General features: G+C 34.2%; 1 protein-coding gene across 1 annotated transcript in view; it reads left to right on the top strand.

The window, feature by feature from the left end:
• Nucleotides 1-20344, top strand: part of TECRL (trans-2,3-enoyl-CoA reductase-like) — a 144464-nt gene that overhangs the window by 59328 nt on the left and 64792 nt on the right. Inside the window, exon 3 of the mRNA XM_010848894.1 lies at nucleotides 15162-15206. Coding sequence (XP_010847196.1) covers nucleotides 15162-15206 — 45 coding nt within the window. The remainder of the gene's footprint in view (nucleotides 1-15161; nucleotides 15207-20344) is intronic.

Here is a 20344-nt window from a genome sequence, read left to right as displayed (position 1 = left end):
GCATTTCTTTTCCATGGGAATGGTCTTGATCCCTGTCTCCTGTACAATGTCATGAACCTCATTCCATAGTTCATCAGACACTCTATCAGATCTAGGCCCTTAAATCTATTTTTCACTTCCACTGTATAATCATAAGGTATTTGATTTATGTCATACCTGAATGGTCTATTGGTTTCCCCTACTTTCTTCAATTTAAGTCTGAATTTGGCAATAAGGAGTTCATGGTCTGAGCCGCAGTCAGCCCCTGATCTTGTTTTTGCTGACTGTATAGAGCTTCTCTATTTTTGGCTCCAAAGAATATAATCAGTCTGATTTCGGTGTTGACCATCTGGTGATATCCACATATAGAGTCTTCTCTTGTGTTGTTGGAAGAGGGTGTTTGTTATGACCAGTGCATTTTCTTGGCAAAATTCTATTAGTCTTTGTCCTGCTTCATTCCATATTCCACGGCCAAATTTGCCTGTTACTCCAGGTGTTTTTGACTTCCTACTTTTGCATTCCAGTCCCCTCTAATGAAAAGGACATCTTTTTGGGTGTTAGTTCTAAAAGGTCTTGTAGGTCTTCATAAAACCGTTCAGCTTCAGCTTCTTCAGCATTACTGGTTGAGGCATAGACTTGGATTATTGTGATATTGAATGGTTTGCCTTGGAAACGAACAGAGATCATTTTGTCATTTTTGAGATTGCATCCAAGTACTGCATTTCGGACTCTTTTGTTGACCATGATGGCTACTCCATTTCTTCTGAGGGATTCCTGCCCGCAGTAGTAGATATAATGGTCATCTGAGTTAAAATCACCCATTCCAGTCCATTGCAGTTCGCTGATTCCTAGAATGTCGACATTCATTCTTGCCATCTCCTGTTTGACCACTTCCAATTTGCCTTGATTCATGGACCTGACATTCCAGGTTCCTATGAAATATTGCTCTTTACATCATTGAACCTTGCTTCTATCACCAGTCACATCCACAGCTGGGTATTGTTTTTGCTTTGGCTCCATCCCTTCATTCTTTCTGGAGTTATTTCTCCACTGATCTCCAGTAGCATATTGGGCACCTACTGACCTGAGGAGCTTCTCCTTCAGTATCCTATCATTTTGCTTTTTCATACTGTTCATGGACAACTAATATTGCATTTTATTAAAATAATGGCACTTTCATACCTTCTGCCGATTCTTTTTCAATAAGAGGCTATATGTTTATTGAAATCTTATAAAATCACACATTCCTCTGTGCCAGGCAGTCTTCTAATGAGTTGTGCTGTGCTTAGTTGCTCAGCCATGTTCAAATCTTTGCAACCCCACCATGGACTGTAGTATAGTAGTAATAGATGTAGTTACAGCTACTAGTTCTCATAATATATCACAACAGTAAGGAGAAATGCATACTAAGCATCTTAATATGTACATAATATAATTTCAGGTAGAAAGATAAAAAACAGGTAATTAGAGAAAGTAACTGAAAGTAGCACTGGGTTCTGCTAAATCTGATGGCATCACGGAAACCAGGGAAGTGACAGCATCACGGGAAAACCATTCAAAGACTCAGATTCAGACACAGAGTATGAAATAGTTGAATATAGTAAGGCTCAGCATTTTTCCAAGTAGTGAAACCAAGAAAGTTAGACAAAGTAGTTAAGATCATTGATTAGGTATGATTACAGTTATAGTGGGAGAAATAAAAAACTTACCAGAGTCAAAATAATAAGATGATTGCTGGGAAATCCTTGGAGAATCAAAAATTATCTGAAGTAGAAATACTGACTGAATTAAATAGGAAGGAATGGTTGTGATGATTAGAAAGTAGAATATTTGAAATATATTTGGAAGTGAAATATTTTTTGGTAAGCATGAGACTCTGGATAAGAGTGAGTCAGTAGGCAGAGAATGTTTAGATGAATAGCCCAAGGAAGGAATTTAAGTGATACTGAAATTACTTATAATGGTAAATTGGAGAAGCCAATGGCAACACACTCCAGTATTCTTGCCTGGAGAATTCCATGGACAGAAGAGTCTGGCAGAGTACAGTCCATGGGGTTGCAAAGAGTCAGACATGATTGAGTGACTATCACACACAATGGTAAATGAGTAGTGGTGGAGAGGATACTCTGAGTTAAGTCTTTAGTGACTTAGATGGAAATCCCAGTCCATCACGGATGGCAAAAACAATAACAAAATAATACTATGTAGTAAAGTCTGGTGATGAGCATTACCTGAGGAGAATGGAAAATACAGGTTTTGGGTGTGACAGCAAGAATAATTCCTAATACACTTTTAGGTTCATGATTGGCTGAGTTTGGCATAAAGAACACACACCAGTTGAAGAATATGCAGAAAAGTTTTATTTATAATAAAGTAAGAATACTAAGGGTTTTTTGCATGAAGTTGTTGATTTAAAATTGTTGCTAATGACAAACAATAAATGCTCTAAAGTACACTGGAGTAGACGGAGAAGCTAGATAGTAAAGTCTGAGTAGTGGTTGTACAAAGCCAAATTGAGAAAAGTATTCCTGTGATGATGGATGCTCTGAGACTCCTGAACAGTTAAATGGTAATCTAAGGTAAATGGAAATGTAGGCATAATGACCAACCCTAGTGGTTCCTTAGAAATATGGTAGGTGATTAGGTGAACAAGCTGGTTATAAGATTAAAAAAGGGAAGACAAATAAATAGTTCAGTTATTCTCTGTGTGTGCTTCTTCCTGTCCCATATTTTCTTGCCTTGTGTTTTATATTTTACTGTGAAATTGGCTTGTTACTTTATGCCTCTTGTTTTTCATATTCTTTATTCTTTAATTCTGAATACTTGTTTACACAGCTTTTAAATATTTTTAGAATCACGTCTGTTTTCCTACAGAGGATTTGCTTTGTGGTTGCTGATTATACTCCATTATAGCACTTTGTCTTTCTTATTTGAAAGCTCTGTAATAGTAAACTCCTTAGCAGATGTCTCGTCTTTTCAAGGTCAGCAAAATTATACACGTTGGTTGATGCTGATTTGAGTGTTAGAACTTCTTGTTGTTGTTATAGAGTATGAGATAGGAAATAGTTCTCTTATTTTTCAGATACATAAACACTATCACACATATTTTTACTGCTTTTCTTGATTTCATTTAAGCTTTATCACTTAATATGTAGGTGTCATTTATAAGACTGCAAAAAAATGGTATACAGGAAATAAAATGGTTCATTTAGTTTGAGTGAATTACTGTAATGAAGGAATCTTTTCTCACAAATAACTGATTACAATAGTAAATCACCAGAAAGTATTTCAGTACATCAAGAAAGTTTTTTTTTTTTTTTAATGATACTTGGTGTTTATTTCTAATTAAAAAAGCAACAGAACTCATGTGCATGCCCTTCTGTTCAGGTTTTTAGTCTTCTACTGTTTGGAAAGAACACAATGGTACTACTAAAACAGTGTAACTAAAGTGATAATTCAATGTGCACAGGACATTCTGTGATACAACCACATTTCCTATATAGCTTTCCATGGCCTGGTTGATATTTCCGTCCCTTAATTTTGCTTTATAAACACGAGAAGTTCCCATTAGAACAGGGCTTTTATAAGACAGGAAAGCAGAAAGTTGTGTACATCTTTGGATGCCAGAACAAGGAAAATAGGTGGCTTCTATCAAGAAAAAGTTTGGCTTTGCAGATGTATAAAACTTTACTAATAATACTATTAAAATTTTAAGAAATCTTTTATCAAAATCCAAGATGTTTTAATTCAAAGAATACTTTCCACTTGACATACTTTTGCTGTTCAGTATTTTGTTTTTGTATATAAATATAAATTATTTATAATTATTTTATATATTCATATTATATATATATAATGCTATTTTTTATAAGACACCTACTTTGTCTCAGTTTTTTTATTTAGTGTTGTTCAGCTTATCTCATTTCAATTCTGGAATCAATTTATTTTTCCCAAAGTTGATCCTTTGGATGTTCATCTATTAACAGACAAAAAAAGGATCTCGAGTATAAGATCAATCTAAATAATAATGTGATTGCTTTACATTTTCTTTAAAAACACTTCATTCAGAAGCTATTTGGACAAAATCTCTTATTTCCATCATTTAGAACCCTGCTATCTGTCTAATTGCCCTTCGTGATATCTAACAATATCAAACAATGTAGAGGTAATTAAAGACTCTGGATAAAGTTGTATCTTTCTAGAGAAGAATTATTTTGCTTCCTCAATCTTTAGGGCTGGAATTTAGAAATTACAGATCACTTGAATCCAAACAAGTGGTAAGATGATACAAAGTTCAGCTTCATTCCTTCTGAGAACTGGTCTCTTTTTGACTTCTTTATTTTGTGATACCAGTGAAATTTTTGGCTTTTACTAAGGATTCTCCTTCTTAACTGGAAATAAAGTCTGTTTTTTTTTGTTTGCTCAGGCTTGTGGGTCTATGGAAAGTCTTGCTCAACTGTCTCTTCCAATACAAGCAGATGTCTCTAGGGGAATGTGGCTTCAGTTTCTGGGCTCGGCTTTCTGGGGTTCCCTTCCTCCCAAATATTAGCTTTCTAATACTACACTTTGTTACTAACTCTATGGAGATTTTGATAAAATATTTTGTTATACTTTCCTAGTTGTCCTCAGAAGGAAGTTTTGGGTAGAACATGCAGTTTACCATTACAGTTGATGGAATTCTTTGTTTATGCTTAAGGATACCTAATACATAGAATATCATTCAATTTTCTTTCATTCTTTCTTTTTTTTTTTTTTTTTTGAGGGCTTCCCAGGTGGCGCTAGTGGTAAAGAACCTGCCTTCCAATGCAGGAGACCTAAGAGATAAGACATAAGAGATCTTTGGGTTGGGAAGATCCTCTGGAGAAGAGGATGGAAACCCACTCCAGTATTCTTGCTTGGAGAATCCCATGGACAGAGGAGACTGATGGGCTACAGTTCATAGGGTTGTAAAGAGTCAGACATGACTCAAGCGAATTAGCATGCACACGTGATTTGCTTTTTATATTCTCTTATTCCTTTTAATTTTCTACTTTCTGAGAAATTTATTCTGGTTCATTCTCTAATTGACAAATTCTTCTGCTTAGTCTAACTGGCTATACCATCATTCCATTACATTTTTATTGCCATAAAATTGTTTCATTTCTATACATTTTATTTGGTACTTTATCAAATGAAACAATGTTTATAGTACCATCAACATTTTCTCATGTTTTTGATTTTTTATTTTACATCTTTACTCATTTTTGAATAAATTTAGGTGATAAAGTTAATGAGACACTTTATACATCTAATGCTCTTTAAAATTAATCTTGGGCTTTGATAATTTATTACATTGTATGCTACATTTCCAATGTTTATTTTTAAAAAAGCACTGATGATTGAGCATATTATTGACTATTTATATCATAAACATACCTTGGAGGCTTTAGTTATTATCAATGTTAATACAGTGAATCATGATAATGGAAATGTAATTTCCAAACAAATACAATCATTGACTATGAAGAGTCACAAACTAATTATGAATAGAGTTCATCAGCTTTCTTATCTATTTTAATTTGTTATTTTTATAGAAGTAATATAATTTCTACAAAGCTACATTTACTTCAATAGCCAAGATATGCAAGCAACATAAATATCTACCAACAAATAAATGGATAAAGATGTGATATAGAGATATAAAATGGAAACAGGCATAAGAAAGAATGAAATTTTGTCACATGTAGCAACATGGATGCACTTGGAGGTTATTATGAGAAGTGTAATAAGCCAGAAAGAAAAATGCTCTATGATATTACTTATATGTGGATCTAAAAAAACACAACAAACTAGTGAATATAACAACAACAGCAAAGCAGACTCATAAATATGGAGAACAAACCAGTGGTTACCAAGCAGGAGACAGAAAGGGAGAGGGGCAACATAAAGATAGGGGATTAAGAGGTACAAACTATTATATATAAAATAAACTACAAGGATATACTCTGAAACATAGGGAATATAGCCAATATTTTATAATAACTAAGAATGGAGCTCAACCCTTAAACTGTGAATAACTATATTGTATATATTTAACATATATTATATTGTTCATCAACTATATGTTAATAAATAATAAATAAATAAAATAAAACTCCCAGGTAAAACTTAAAACAATCAGGGAATTGAAGAATAAGAGTGGCTATATATATTCATTTTCCTTTTCCTGCACTTACTGTTTTTATTTTACTCCTCCTCTTTATCATGATATTTACTGACTGAAAACACTCAGAAAAAAAAAAGTACATTAGAAAGTTAGTAAATTGAGAATTGAGATCCTTAGGTGCTAGACAAGATTAGCCATTACATCAAATCAAAGTAAATCACTAAATTGATTAAATTTAGACCTATAATTTAATCATACTTGTCCTTACTTTTTTTATTGTTCATATATTGGGTTGGCCAAAAAGTTTCCAGTAAGATGTTATGCAACAGCCTGTAAGAACTTTATGGACACACATATGATTAATAGTAGATATATTTCAAAGACATTTACAGTATAGCATGAATAAAGTAAAAGTATTGAAAAATTATTTATTATATTGCTATGATGAAAAATTATTTATCAGTTTATTATGCGTAAGTATTATGCTTGCTATGTGTAGCAGTTTATGCTTATTATCCCAATCATTTTTCTTAATTTACCTTTACCAAGGATTAAAAATATATACTATTAGGATAATTGACAAAAGCTAATGCAAAGTTTCAGGTATTCATTTTTTAATAATAATTCATGGGGTCGCAAAAAGTCGGACACAACTGAGCGACTGAACTGAACTGAACTGAATTAATATTTTTTTGAGAAGTGATATGTTGGTTAAAAGTTTTTCAGTCTGCCTTCTCACAAAATACAGCTATTTATGCTACATTATCTTCTAAACATTCACATTAACACATGTCTATGACTGAATGACTTCACTTTTGCTTTTCAATTTCACGCACTGGAGAAGGAAATGGCAACCCACTCCAATATTCTTGCCTGGAGAATCCCAGGGACAGGGGAGCCTGGTGGGCTGCCATCTATGGGGTCGCACAGAGTCGGACACGACTGAAGTGGCTTAGCTTAGCTTAGCTTGTGAGAGGAAACCAGGGCATCCTGGGTGGTTCAGTGGTAAAGAACCTGCCTACCAATGCAGGAGATGAAGAGACATGGGTTCCATCCATGAGTGGGAAAGATCCCCTGGAGAAGGAAATGGAAATTTGTCTAGTATTCTTTACTTTTTAATATAAATTTATTTTAATTGGAGGTTAATTACTTTACAATATTGTATTGGTTTTGTCATACATCAACATGAATCCGCCACAGGTAAAGAGGAGTCTGACAGGCTATAGTCCATGGGGTTGTAAAGAGTCAGACATGATTGAGCACTCACCCATGCATGAGAGTAAAACAGTGGTTAAACTACTTTCAAATAAATTTGACCTTGTACAAATATTCCTTCTTCCAAATAACCCTAATGGTGTTTTTAATACTTTGTGTTCTATTTAATAATTTTTCAGGATTTAAAAATTATTTTCATTTTCCTCTAAATCTTTTTCTTTAGATAAAATGTATACAATGTTTCAGAATCATCACATGAAAAACAACATTTCAAGAACAGTCACCATGCTTGATGTTTTCTATGAACTGCCTCTTGCCTGTTTTCATCAAAGTGTTGCATGTAAATATATTTTCAAAGCTCAGATATGGTTTCATAGAATTTAAGCATAGCAGACTACTACCATCTCTTTTTTGGAAAATTAAGTTCTTTATTTTACTTTGTGCTTGTAGTTTCTTTAATTTATTTCACAATACACTCATTTTATTTGCTTGCCTTACAAGATTATCCTGAAATGGGATGTCATTTGAAATGTACCTAATAACTATTGGATTGACAATTGTTTTTCAATTACAATTGCAGTTATTTTAGTTCATTTCAGGAAGTCATTTTAGATTAAATCAAGTTTGTTTCATGAGTTAAAGATTTTTTTTAATGTTTCTTTCCTATAGGATCTTAATGGCCTTCTAATTATGTTTATTTCAGCATTTGTTTTACTAATTTCATTTTCTGTGGTAAGAAAAAAGTCCATTGAATGTGAAATATAGTATTCTATGCTCAACAATTTATCATCAAAATCTCAAACATCTTAATCAACTATTGGTGATATCCTTCCTTTATTAATTTTCACACAAGGAATATAATTAAAAGATTTTGCAATATAATAACTTTAGTACATATTCACACTTTGCCAGACTTTATCATTACAAATAAAATTCTGAAACATAAATGTTTCTTTTGTATTAAGGTCATGTTATTCATACATTGATGTAACTATTTTAATCCATTTTTTATTTTTTAACTTTAAAATGAATCTATATTGTTTTATATATATATAATTATTTTATTTGAAAAAATGAACATTTATAATATCAGCACATTTATATAGCCTTGACTAGATGGACCTCTGTTGGCAAAGTAATGTTTCTGCTTTTTAGTATGCTGTCTAGGTTGGTCATAGCTTTTCTTCCAAGGAGCAAGCATCTTTTAATTTCATGGCTGCAGTCACCATCTGCAGTGATTTTGGAGCCCAAGAACATAACGTCTGTCATAGTTGCCGTTGTTTCCCATCTATTTGCCATGAAGTGATGAGACCACTTGCCATGATCTTCGTTTTTTTTTTTTTAATTTTATTTTATTTTTAAACTTTACATAATTGTATTAGTTTTGCCAAATATCAAAATGAATCCATCACAGGTATACATGTGTTCCCCATCCTGAACCCTCCTCCCTCCTCCCTCCCCATACCATCCCTCTGGGTCGTCCCAGTGCACTAGCCCCAAGCATCCAGTATCGTGCATCGAACCTGGACTGGCATCTTCGTTTTTTGAATTTTGAGTTTTTAAGCCAGCTTTTTCACTCTCCTCTTTCATCTTCATCAAGAAGCTCTTTAGTTCCTCTTTGCTTTCTGACGTAAGGGTGGTGTCATATGCATATCTGAGGTTATTAATGTCACTGATGCCAGCCCTGCATAGCATACTTTTAAGAACAGAATTCTATTTCTTTCTACTCTTCATCCTATCTCATCACAGCAGTCACAAAGCACCCAAGATGTAGACAACAAAAATTGATCACTGTTTTCTTTCCCCAAATGTTCTGCATGGTCCACCAGGAATATTCCACCACATTAACGAAGTGGTTTCTTTAATTAATCCTTAACTGTTCTCGAAATTTATGCCTCCTAATGTGTGTGCTCAGTCATTAAATTATGTCTAACTCTTTGCAGTTCCATGATCAGTAGCCTGCCAAGCTCCTTTTTTCATGGAATTTTCCAGGCTAGAATATTGAAGCAGGTTGCCATTCCCCATTCCTGGAGATCTTCCTGACCCAGAGATCAAACTCATGTCTCTTGCGTCTCTTGCATTGGCAGGCAGAATCTTTACCACTAGTGTCACCTGGGAAGCCCTCTTCTTCCTAGCAGGATTAGTGATCAAATAAAAAGGGTAGAGGTTAGGTGGTAGGTTTACCAAGTCTTAAGTATGAGACGTGATATGTTTTAGGTCATGAAGGATACTATTATTTTTGAAAATTCCTTCAGTATTTTTTCTCCTAAATTTTTCCTCTTTCAGTATTACTATGAATATAGGTTTCAGTTAGTATTCAATTCCATCTGTAATTAAGATAGATGAAAAATAATTTTAATACCTTATAAATTATAGTGTATTAAATAATTTAACCTATGTAAGCTTTAGTCTGTACGATCTAACTATTAATACTAACTGACACTAAGTTTTCAGCCCCTGGGATTGCAAAAAGTTGGACATGACTGAGTGCCTAACACTTCCTGCTTCTCATAAACACAAATACAGAACACATGCCATCAGTGACTCAATAAAGATTTCTGACTTTCATTATTTAAAAAAAAAAATTCTATTGCTGACTTTTATTTCTAAAATTGAATATCTGGAGACATGAATTTAAGTATTTAAGTTAAAATTTATACTGCTGATAAACATTCTAGAAGAAGAATTCTAATCATATTAGATTGATGTGAATGTAACTGTGGTTTTGGACTGCGAATTTTAAATCATTATAACTAGGCTCAAACACACCTATATTAATCAAAGTATTAATAGGAACCATTAAAATCAACACATTTTTGCCAACAGAAATAAGTTTATTTATTCCTGTAGCATAAAAATCCATGCTTTAGGGTTCAGTGAGCTCTTGGGAAGCATTTTCTGCCTCCTGCTGGTGGCGGAAATATTTTCTCTGCAAAAAATTGTCGAGATACTTGAAGAAGTGGTTGGTGAGAGGTCAGGTGAATTTGGCAGATGAGTCAAAACTCTGTAGCCCAATTTGTTCAACTTTTGAAGCATTGGTTTTGTGACCTGAGGTTGGGCATTGTAATGGGGAAGAATTGGGGTCTTTCTGTTGACCAGTGCTGGCTGCATGAATTGCAGTTTTCTGTGCATCTCATCGATTTGCTGAGCCTACTTCTCAGATATAATGGTTTTGCCAAGATTCAGAAAGCTGTAGTGGATCAGACCAGCAGCAGACCACCAAAGAGTGATTATGATCTTTTATTTTTTGGGTGCAAGTTTGGCTTTGGAAGTATTTTGGAGCTTCTTCCTGGTCTAACCAGTGAGCTGTTCATTGCCAATTGTCATATCCACTTTTTGTTGCATGTCACAAACCAATCAAGAAATTTTTCACTGTTGTTGCTTAGAGTAAGAGAAGATGACACTTCAAAATGATGATTGCTTTGATTTTCAGTCAGCTCACAAGGAACCCACTTATCGGGCTGTTTCACCTGTTCAAATGCTGAACGACTGTAGAGTGGTTGACATTGAGCTCTTAGGCAACTTATCATGTAGTTGTAAAAGGATCAGCTTTGTTGATTGCTCTCAAATGGTCATTGTCAACTTCCAATGGCTGGCCACTGTGCTGGTCTTCAAGACTCTCATCTCCTTTGTAAAACTTGTTGAATATTTTAGATGGCTGAAATCCGATATAATTTATATCATTACTCTGTTCCTTAATCTTTCAAAATTTAAGAACAAATCTTCTTGAAGGAAAAAAACACTCCAACCTTTTAAATCTGTTTTATATTATAGGATTTAATTCAACCATTAATGTTAATTTTTGTGCAAAACCTCTATAATAGAGAGCTTTAGAAAAAAAATTATTTGTTTTGCAATAAAATGCAGTATATATATATGTATATATATATATATAGAAACATACACATATATATACACACACACACATAGTTGTCATTTTAGTCGCCAAATTTTTTGACTATGATTCATAATAAAGAATGCACAGTAGTCAAATAAAAACAAAAATGTATCTATACAATTTAAGCTAAAAACAAAAATGTATCTATTCAATTTAAGCTATTGAAACAAAACATTGAAGAAACAATACTGAACTTGTCTATCTAGAATTTATCCTAATATATTGCATCCAGTGCCATGACAATCCATTTCTACTTTATTCTACTCTATTCTACCCCTTTATATAGTGCTGATAATAACACTAATTCTATCTTTAAACATATTATGGTCACAACCAGAAATTCAGAAAAACCTATTTTAGTAAAATAAATATATTTGAATTGTATGCAGACACTACTTATTTGGGATGTTATTGCATAGTTTATGAAGTCTTCCAATCATCAAGGATAGAACTCTAAATCATGGTAGAATATAATAGGTATTATACTAGTCAAGTTCAACATCTTAAATAATTTAAGATACTAGTAGATGCATTAGAGCTACTACATAGCCATAATTCGGCTGTGAGCCAGCCGTCAGAGTTCAATGTACTCAGTATTATAATTTTCAGGACTATTCACACATGCTAAAATTCATTATGCAATGTATATCCTTATCCTTTATAAACTATTTTTCCTGATGTTTTTCCAGCCTATTCCATCTAAGCTCAACAAGCATAGAGAATATCAGAAAATGTATGTTTTGCTCTTTGAAAACAGAATTGAAACTAATCTAAAGGTTTACATAGCAGTTAGTAACTCTCTTTCTCTGGGACACAGTGTTCAAAGATTACAACCTTTAAATGCCATGTTTATTTCATAAGTAGATTTATAGTTATAGCTTAAAGCTTAACATTCAGAAAACTAAGATTATGTCATCCGGTCCCATCACTTCAAGGCAAATAGACGGAGAAACTGTGGAAACAATGGCTGACTTTATTTTTCTGTGAAGAGCTGACTCATTTGAAAAGACTCTGATGCTGGGAAAGATTGAGGGCAGGAGGAGAAGGGGGTGACAGAGGATGAGATGGTTGGATGACATCATCGACTCGATGGACATGGGATTGGGTGGACTCCAGGAGTTGGTGATGGACAGGGAGGCCTGGCATGCTGTGGTTCATGGGGTCAGAGTCGGACACAACTGAGCAACTGAACTGAACTCAGACTTATAGTTTATTCTTATTGAGAGGATTGAAAGGAAGTAGTTTTCCTTGAAGGCATTAACAGCTTCTAAACTATCTGATTGATCATTGTGGATACAGCCAGAATTGACTCATCTAGGTCACAGATAGATCTCTTTGCCTAGAATGATTGAATTAATTTTGCACTGATATTTCCCACTATTAAAAAGATGCTATAAATGTGAAAAAAGTGAAGTGAAATTCAGCCAGTCATGTCTGACTCTTTGCAACCCCATGGACTGTAGCCTGCCAGGCTCCTCTATGCTTTGAATTTTCCAGGCAAGAATATTATATTGGGTAGCCATTTCCTTCTCCAAGGGATCTTCCCAACCCGTGGATCAAACCTGGGTCTCCTGCATTGCAGGCAGATTCTTTACCATTTGAGCCACCAAAGAAGCCCAAAAACCTCATAAAGTGCTATTGAAAATAATGTCTTACACCAATATTACTAAAATGGACTGAACTTGACAACATGTATAATCAGAGGTGGTCAATGATTATTCGTCAAATATAAATGGATTTTCATAAGTTTTATATTTTCTTCTATATCCATAATCGCAAACTCATTTTAAACTGTAGATATCTCTTTGCATTTGTTTCCATCATACTTCTTTGGCAGCATATTTTCAGTATGATTAATAAGTATAGCTATTTAAAAATTCTTTTTAACAAACAATTTTAGCATGCATTTCAGAACAACAAATGGCTATATAAATAAAACAATTAGTAGTAAATACAATTAAAAAAATCAAATGTCAGAGTTAAATGTTTGTGTATTCCTCATTTGCCACACTATTATTAAATTTTGTTTAGATGTAATCTTAATAAAGTTTAACTATTGATTATAAGTTTTAACTTATGAGTTATTTATTCATGAGAACTTGCATGTGTAAGTTGCAGGAATTTTTGCAGTAAATTTAGATAGAATTGACTGCAATTCAGTTGTATTACATTATCATTACTCTTACTGACAATTTAGAAAGTAATGTTTTGAAAAAGATATAGCAATTGTGTAATATTCTTTTGTCAGTACTCTTAAATTATTATATATGAATTGAATTTGCTTAAAATTGTACCTCAAAGTTAAAAATTAAATTTTCAATACAGCCTTTAAAGTAATAATAAAGAATTCATTTTAAGAGAAAATAAAAATATTCTGATAATTATGAATCAACTTTTTTATTATGGATGTGTGTTCAGTTCAGTTCAGTCTCTCAGTCGTGTCTGACTCTTTGTGACCCCATGAATCGCAGCATGCCACAGACCTCCCTGTCCATCACCAACTCCAGGAGTTCACTCAGATTCATGTCCATCGAGTCAGTGATGCCATCCAGCCATCTCATCCTCTGTCATCCCCTTCTCCTCCTGCCCCCAATCCCTCCCAGCATCAGAGTCTTTTCCAATGAGTCAACTCTTCGCATGAGGTGGCCAAAGTACTGGAGTTTCAGCTTTAGCATCATTCCTTCCAAAGAAATCCCAGGGCTGATCTCCTTCAGAATGGCCTGGTTTGTCTCCTTGCAGTCCAAGGGACTCTCAAGAGTCTTCTCCAACACCACAGTTCAAAAGCATCAATTCTTCGGCACTCAGCCTTCTTCACAGTCCAACTCTCACATCCGTATATTACCACTGGAAAAACCATAGCCTTGACTAGATGGACCTTTGTTGGCAAAGTAATGTCTCTGCTTTTGAATATGCTATCTAGGTTGGTCATAACTTTCCTTCCCAAGGAGTAAGTATCTTTTAATTTCATGGCTGCAGTCACCATCTGCAGTGATTTTGGAGCCCCCAAAAATAAAGTCTGACACTGTTTCCACTGTTTCCCCATTTATTTCCCATGAAGTGATGGGACCGGATGCCATGATCTTCATTTTCTAAAGTTTCAGTTTTAGCATATAATAAAGGTATTTTGATTTTTCTAATCATACAGAAATTTTAGTATTCTACTTATTACTAATAGTATTATATGTAGAAGACAGTAAAGTTATATTTCTGCTATAATTAATTTGCTCATAATACTAAAAGTCAATAGTACATACTATTCTGATAGAGTGGCTTATTCCTGATAGAGAAAATAACTCAGTTCCACATGTTAATTTTAAATAAATTTTGAATGAGGTCACAGTTCTCCAGTTTTAAATGAAGCTATCTAAGACTTTTTTTTTTTTTAAGAATAATTTTCAAATTGCACAAGCTATACATGGGTCAACTTCCCTTATAGTTCAGTCAGTAAAGAATCTACCTGCAATGCAGGAGACCTGAGTTCACTTCCTGGGTCAGGAAGATACCATGGATAGGGATATGGAAACCCACTCCAGTATGCTTGCCTGGGAAACTCCATGGACAGAGGAGCCTGGCAGGCTACCGTCCATGGGATCACAAAAATTGGACACAACTTAGCAACTAAATCACCACTATACATAGGTCACTTATTTTATTACATGTCCACAAATTGAATTCATCTGTGTAACAAGTTCCTAGACCAAAAAGCAGAAAATCACCATCCCTAAAGCACCCACCCATCATGCTTTCTTCCAGAATTATCCATAGTGCTTATCCTGTAAAGGAAAACTACTGTCTCCATTTCTAATACTGGATAATCATTTTCAATCACCTTCTGAGATCTAATCTATCTTCTAATGGAAAATATTGCTTTTAAAATATGTTTACACCTGTGCTTACAATTAAATGTCATTTTTCATTGAATAGGTCCACAGTGGTATCCTTCTCGAGTAGGCCTGCAGCTAGAACGTGGTAAGAAATAATTTCACTCATCTATTTATTTAATTTAGAATCCTTTTTCTGTCATCAATAGGCAATATTTATATATCAATTACCAAATGACAGGTATTATAATAAATACTGAAAATATATTGTTTTATTTGAGCCTCCTCAAAAGCTAGTGTTTCACGTTTATGGTAGAGGAATTTTAGTCTCACAGAAATAAATTTCATACATTCACTGTCATTGTGTATTGAAGGCAGGATCTGAACTAACATCTGTCTCAAAAGCTTTTATTGCTATATCCCCTCAATCTACTGCCTCCTAATATAGTCTCAGGGATACGGCTCAGTTCTCTTTCCCTTTATTCCTGTTAAAAAGCAGAATAAGAGAGATAAGGAGAAACAGAATTAATGAATTATAGGGAGTTGTATTGTTTCCATTAATAAGCCTCAAGTGTTTCAAAATTTCAAACCTTATTTTCTGGTCATAAAATTTAAAAATTTTATTCTAAAAATACACAAAAGTTAGTCTTGCTAAGAATCATTGGTATTGAATCACATCACTTGACCTTACATTTGAACTTGTTAAATAAAAGCTCTGAGTAGATTGGAAATTTCTGAGGAATATTCAGTTCAGGTTCATAATAAATCTACAGAGATATCTTTTAAGAAATTTCAATCTTTAAATTTTTCTACACAATCCTGACCTGCCTTGTATTTTTCTGGTACTTTGCTAATATTCAGGCTATCATTTCTTAGATATCATATTCACTTAAGTACAAATGATTTCTCTAAGATGTTTTGTTGTTTTCATTGCTATCTTAAATATTCCACATTTTTCTGAGATGTCTATGTTGAAAACATGGGTATCCAGAATATTTTTATAAATCACCATTTCTTGAGGTTTCACATTTTTTGAAATTCAAGTGTTCAAGGCAAATTCTCATCCAGTTAGGGTTTTGAAGAGAAGAATCATTGTCTTGTTTCTTTTTGCTTCTATGGGGCCTTTTAACACATGGTTGCTGAAATAATATAAAATGAAATAATGGTATTGTTTTCTGAACTTGATTCTTATATGAATTAAAAAAAAAAACTGAGAATACCACAAGCATCAGTGTCAGATGTAATTTCAATTTGAGGGATGTTATAAGGGACTGGGGAATTTCTGTTACTTCAACCTTTCTGGTGAATGTGACATTTTATTTCCCTTCACTCATATACCTGGTTGGATGTACCAGTGTGTGATGAGAATAAAGCATAACCATCCAAGTGTTTTTTTTTTTTTTTAAATTTGGAGTGTTTTATAAACAGCCCCATCAAGGACTACCTTTATTTATTTATTTTTTTATAAGAATGTGATGAACTATTTGAAAAAAGGAATCTGTGAATTTAGTGATATAAGCAGGATATGGCACAAAGGCTATTTGGAATAAAACAATTTAAAACATATCTTTCTACTTACTTATATTCAGAATCTTCTTTTGTAAAGTGAGCTAATAAAGAATCTAACTTATAGTTTGTGTGTGTGTGTATGTGTGCTTTTTGTAGGTGGTGGCTAGTGTGTAAGTAAGATTATGTTTATAAAGTACTATAATGATTTGTGCATGGTTAACACCTCATTAAACATAGTTGTAACTATTAATATTAAGGAAAAAGACAACACCAAAACAAAGCAAGGCATGAACATTACATATTTGCTGCCAGAGTATCTTTGCCAGAATGAGTGCACTATGAATAATTATATCATGTTATTTTAGAGTCTTTTACATTTTCTGTACACAAAAAACTGCTAAAACACAAATAAAAGAACAAGCAATTTATTTTTATGGGAAATTATAGCCAACATTTTTTTGGCTTGGGATTTCTGCTTAGCTGGGCTGGGGTTGGCCTTGCTTGGCTAGTTTCATTCAAACAGCTAAGGTGAGCTGGTGGATTGCTGGACTGGCCAGAATGTTCAGGGCTGTAGCCACTCCTCTCTGCTCTATATGGCCTCATGCTTCATCAGAAAGTTCTGGCCTTGGTGGAATCAGGAGTACAAATAAATGAGCACAAGCATTCAAGAATTCATGAAGCCCAGGCTTAGAACTGGTTTATGATTCCTTGTCCCACATTCTATTTGTCAGAGCAAGATACTAGGCTACCTTATATTCAAGGTTGGGGAATCCGACACCAACTCTTAATAGAAGGGACTAAAAGTCATATTGTGAGTGATGCTGACATGGTAATGGTGAATAATTGCAGCCATTGTTGCAATAAATCTGTCATACAAACTGGTAACCTAAATGTGTTCTCTCATTACTGTGATTAATATAATTTATAATGTCCTGGAAGTATGGGGTCAAATTTCTAATTCTTAGAAACATTAGATTTGTTCAATAGAAGGTTTAAGTACATGTTGAATTGGTCCTTCTCTTCCCATCCCCGATTCCAACCATTCACATACCCTTTATACAATCTCCTAGGGTTAGAAGTATGCACCTCAGTGTTTGGCCCATTCTTGGGCAAAAATGTCCCCAAAAGATATATTACTTGAGCAAATTTAGGCAGAAAATGTAGGGGCCTTAAGAGGCCAACTTATGGTATAAATGTCATGGGCTCCATTACGTGCATCCTCTTGGTCCCACATATTCCTCTCCCATTGGAAAAGGACATAGATATAGAATGCCAAGGAAAGGGGTTCCTGATTACTGTATCTAAGAGTGATATGATTAATGATATGTCTGGATTCTCTCACATTGTTTCACTCAAATACTATATTGATTTTCCATATTTTAAAAACAAAATGCCAATATTCTGTTCTTTGATGTCAGCAAAGGGGATAGAACAGTGGGAAACTATGATGTCGATAGGTGCATGTTGGAAAGAAGTTTTCAGCAGTCCTTATCAATATTTCTTGTTAGAGTGACTGTCACAATGACATTCTGATCAGCTGGATAACAAACCTTGAACCATGTTATGTCAATGTGCAACAAATTACCACAAACTTAGCAACTTAAAACAGCAATTATTTATGAGCTCAAAGATATAATTTGGCTGGATTCTCTACTCAGAGTATCCAAGTTTAGAATAAGGTATCAGCTACACTGAATTCTCATCTAGACTTCTGAGGAAATCTACTTCCACCTTCAGTCTTGTTGGCAGAATCCACTTTTTAGCTTTTATGACAGAGATCCCTATTTCCTTGATGGCTATCAGTTCCTAGAGGTCACTTTAATTATTTGCCAGGTAGCCCTCTCCATTTTTAAACCAACAATAGTATATTGACTCTTCCCAGTGTATTAAATCTTGGTATCCCTATTTCTGACTCCATTCAGATTTGTTATTAACTCTGGCCCACCAAGATGACCTCTTTTGAAGCCATATATCATAAACTAGGCAAGGAAATCATAGCTTACTATATTCATGTTGGATTTATCAAAATTAATATATAACAATTGCCTATTTTTATCTTATTAAAAATACCTGTAAGCATAATTATAAATCTAAATATTATATTTAAAAAATCAAAATATGGTCAAAATTTAATATCTTACTCTTTCTTTCAATAATAAAAAATGAAAGGAAATTTGTACATAAGTAGAGTTAATATAATTCATAAATAGTTTAGCATAAAGTATAATACAAATAGGAGAAGACAATGGCGCCCCACTCCAGGACTCTTGCCTGGGAAGTCCCATGGGTGGAGGAGCCTGATAGGCTGCAGTCCATGGGGTCGCAAAGAGTCGGACACTACTGAGCGACTTCACTTTCACTTTTCACTTTCATGCATTGGAGAAGGAAATGGAAACCCACTCCAGTGTTCTTGCCTGGAGAATCCCAGGGACGGGGGAGCCTTGTGGGCTGCCATCTATGGGGTCACACAGAGTCGGACACGACTGAAGCGACTTAGCAGCATAATACAAATAAAAACAATAACATTAATAGTATTGTACTTGTGAGATGCATCTATGCTGGTATACACAGTTCTAATCTACTCATTTATCTTTCTGTATAATATACTTTTGTTTGAATAAAACAGATTATATTTATCCACATCTTGTTTATGTATACTTAAGATTTTTCTGTTTTGCTACTACAAACAATACTAAAAAAGACACCTTTGTACATATCTTTCAGTACACAATGGCAAACTTATCTAGTGTTCATTTTTAAGAGCAGAACATTTCTTTCACAAACTTTCCATCATCACTTCTGTTTCTTCCTGTTTCATGAGAAAGTTTTAAATAATCTTTGCTGTGTGTTTGTCTTCTGAATTCAAAAGCCTGGAGTGCTAGGAAACTCAGTCTCAGTTTGTATTCCTTCATTTCAAACTGCATGCATAAATAATCTCACCATGCCCCATGGCTTTAACTGTCAATGACTTTGAAAATATCTTCAGACACAGCCACCCAACTGCCTACTTGACAGCTCCCAGTTGAAGACCTAATAGATATCTCACATTAAATGCACCCTAATTGAAATTTTCTTTTTTTTTTGTATACTTTGCTGTTTATGTGTATATATATATTTATTTACTTTATAATATTGTATTGGTTTTGCCATACATCAACATGAATCTGCCATGGGTGTACACATGTTCCTCATCCTGAACCCCCCTCCCACCTCCCTCCCTGTACTACCCCCCTGGGTCATCCCAGTGCAAATCTGGTCTTTCCTCACTCTACTCTTTGTCAGTTAATGATATTACAATGCAGTTAAGTGCTCAGGACAAAAATTTACCTCAACCTGAATCTCACAGGTTAAACTTGCTCTAAGATCAAACTTTTTGGGGTTGATGAATTTTTAACATCTCTACCACTGCCGTCTTAGTCCAAATAAACCTCATACCGTGGTTGGTGAATTCTTACTTTCTTCTAAGTAATCTAGCTTCCTTTTCTTCCCAGTTACCATACAACAATCACAATGATCTTTTTGAAAGCTGAATCAAGCCCATCCCCAGGTGCTTTACGATGACTTTTAAAATTCTAGAGGGGAGGAGCTAAGATGGCAGAGGAATAGGACGGGGAGACCACTTTCTCCCCCACAAATTCATCAAAAAAACATTTAAACGCGGAGTAAATTCCACAAAACAACTTCTGAATTCCGGCAGAGGACATCAGGCACCCAGAAAAGCAACCCATTGTCTTCGAAAGGAGGTAGGAAAAAATATAAAGGACAAAAAAAGAGACA

This window comes from Bison bison, unplaced genomic scaffold (genome assembly GCF_000754665.1).
Source record: "Bison bison bison isolate TAMUID 2011002044 unplaced genomic scaffold, Bison_UMD1.0 scf7180017864279, whole genome shotgun sequence".
Lineage (NCBI taxonomy): Eukaryota > Metazoa > Chordata > Mammalia > Artiodactyla > Bovidae > Bison > Bison bison.
Note: the sequence above shows the minus strand (reverse complement) of the source record. Positions and strands in the feature narration are given on the sequence as shown.